This window comes from Eimeria tenella, genomic scaffold (genome assembly GCF_000499545.2).
Source record: "Eimeria tenella Houghton genomic scaffold, Eth_scaff3249, whole genome shotgun sequence".
NCBI classification, from domain to species: domain Eukaryota; phylum Apicomplexa; class Conoidasida; order Eucoccidiorida; family Eimeriidae; genus Eimeria; species Eimeria tenella.
Window position 1 is genome coordinate 1 of NW_013543085.1, and position 838 is coordinate 838.

At 64.8% G+C, this 838-nt stretch overlaps 1 protein-coding gene across 1 annotated transcript in view; it reads left to right on the top strand.

Moving 5' to 3' along the window:
- Positions 1 to 6: 6 nt before the first annotated feature.
- Positions 7 to 838, top strand: part of ETH_00038200 (uncharacterized protein) — a gene marked incomplete at both ends in the record, with an annotated part of 1,209 nt that continues 377 nt past the window's right edge. The window contains one exon of the mRNA XM_013376226.1: positions 7 to 837. Within this exon, the coding sequence (XP_013231680.1) occupies positions 7 to 837 (831 nt within the window). The remainder of the gene's footprint in view (position 838) is intronic.

An 838-nucleotide genomic window follows, 5' to 3' on the forward strand; every position in this document is an offset into this window, starting at 1 on the left:
CAGCAGCAGCAGCAGCAGCAGCCAGCAGCAGCGCGCACCGCCGCGCAGGCCCACGCAGGACTTCTCGAACCCGCCGGAGATGTCGAGGGGGCCCTCAGAAAAACCTCCAGCGCCCCGGGCCTTTCTCCTGCTCCTGCTGCTGCTGCTGCTGCTGCTGCTGCTGCAGCGCAGGGCACGCGCGGGCAGGGGCTCTCCCCTGCAGCGGGCAGCAGGGAGCTGCTCGCAGCTGCAGCCTCGGTCGGCAGCAGCAGCAGCATCGGAAGCAGCAACAGCAACTTGAGATTCAGAGACAAAGAGCAGCAGCAGCAGCAACGGCAGCGAGCCCTGCTGCTGCCAAACGCCTCCCATGACAGCCTCGCAGCAGGAAGGCCCTCTTCGGCCTCCCCCACAGACAGCAGCAGCTACCGGCCCCCGCGCAGCAGCAAAAACCTGCAGCAGCAGCAGCAGCAGCAGGCGCTGCTCCCGGGGGCCTCCGGACTCACCCGACGCCAGTCCCCCGTGGGGCCCCTCTCCCTCGCGGGGGCCTTCGGCAGTTTTGCTGCTGCAGCACACAGCGCCTCATTGACTCCTGCTGCTTCCCCGAGGCAGAAGCCGCAGCTGCTGCTGCAGCAGCTGCAGCAGCAGCAGCAGCAGATGCAGCAGCAGCAACAACAATTTCAACAGCAACTCTCACAAACACAACAGCAGAAACACTGGAAGCAACTCCAGCAGCAACAACAACAGCAACAACAGCAACAGCAACAGCAACAGCAGCAGCAGCAGCAGCAGCAAAGGCAAACCGCCCCAGAGGCCTACCATGGGGCTTCCCCACCACTGTTTCCCTACAACGAGCAGCAGC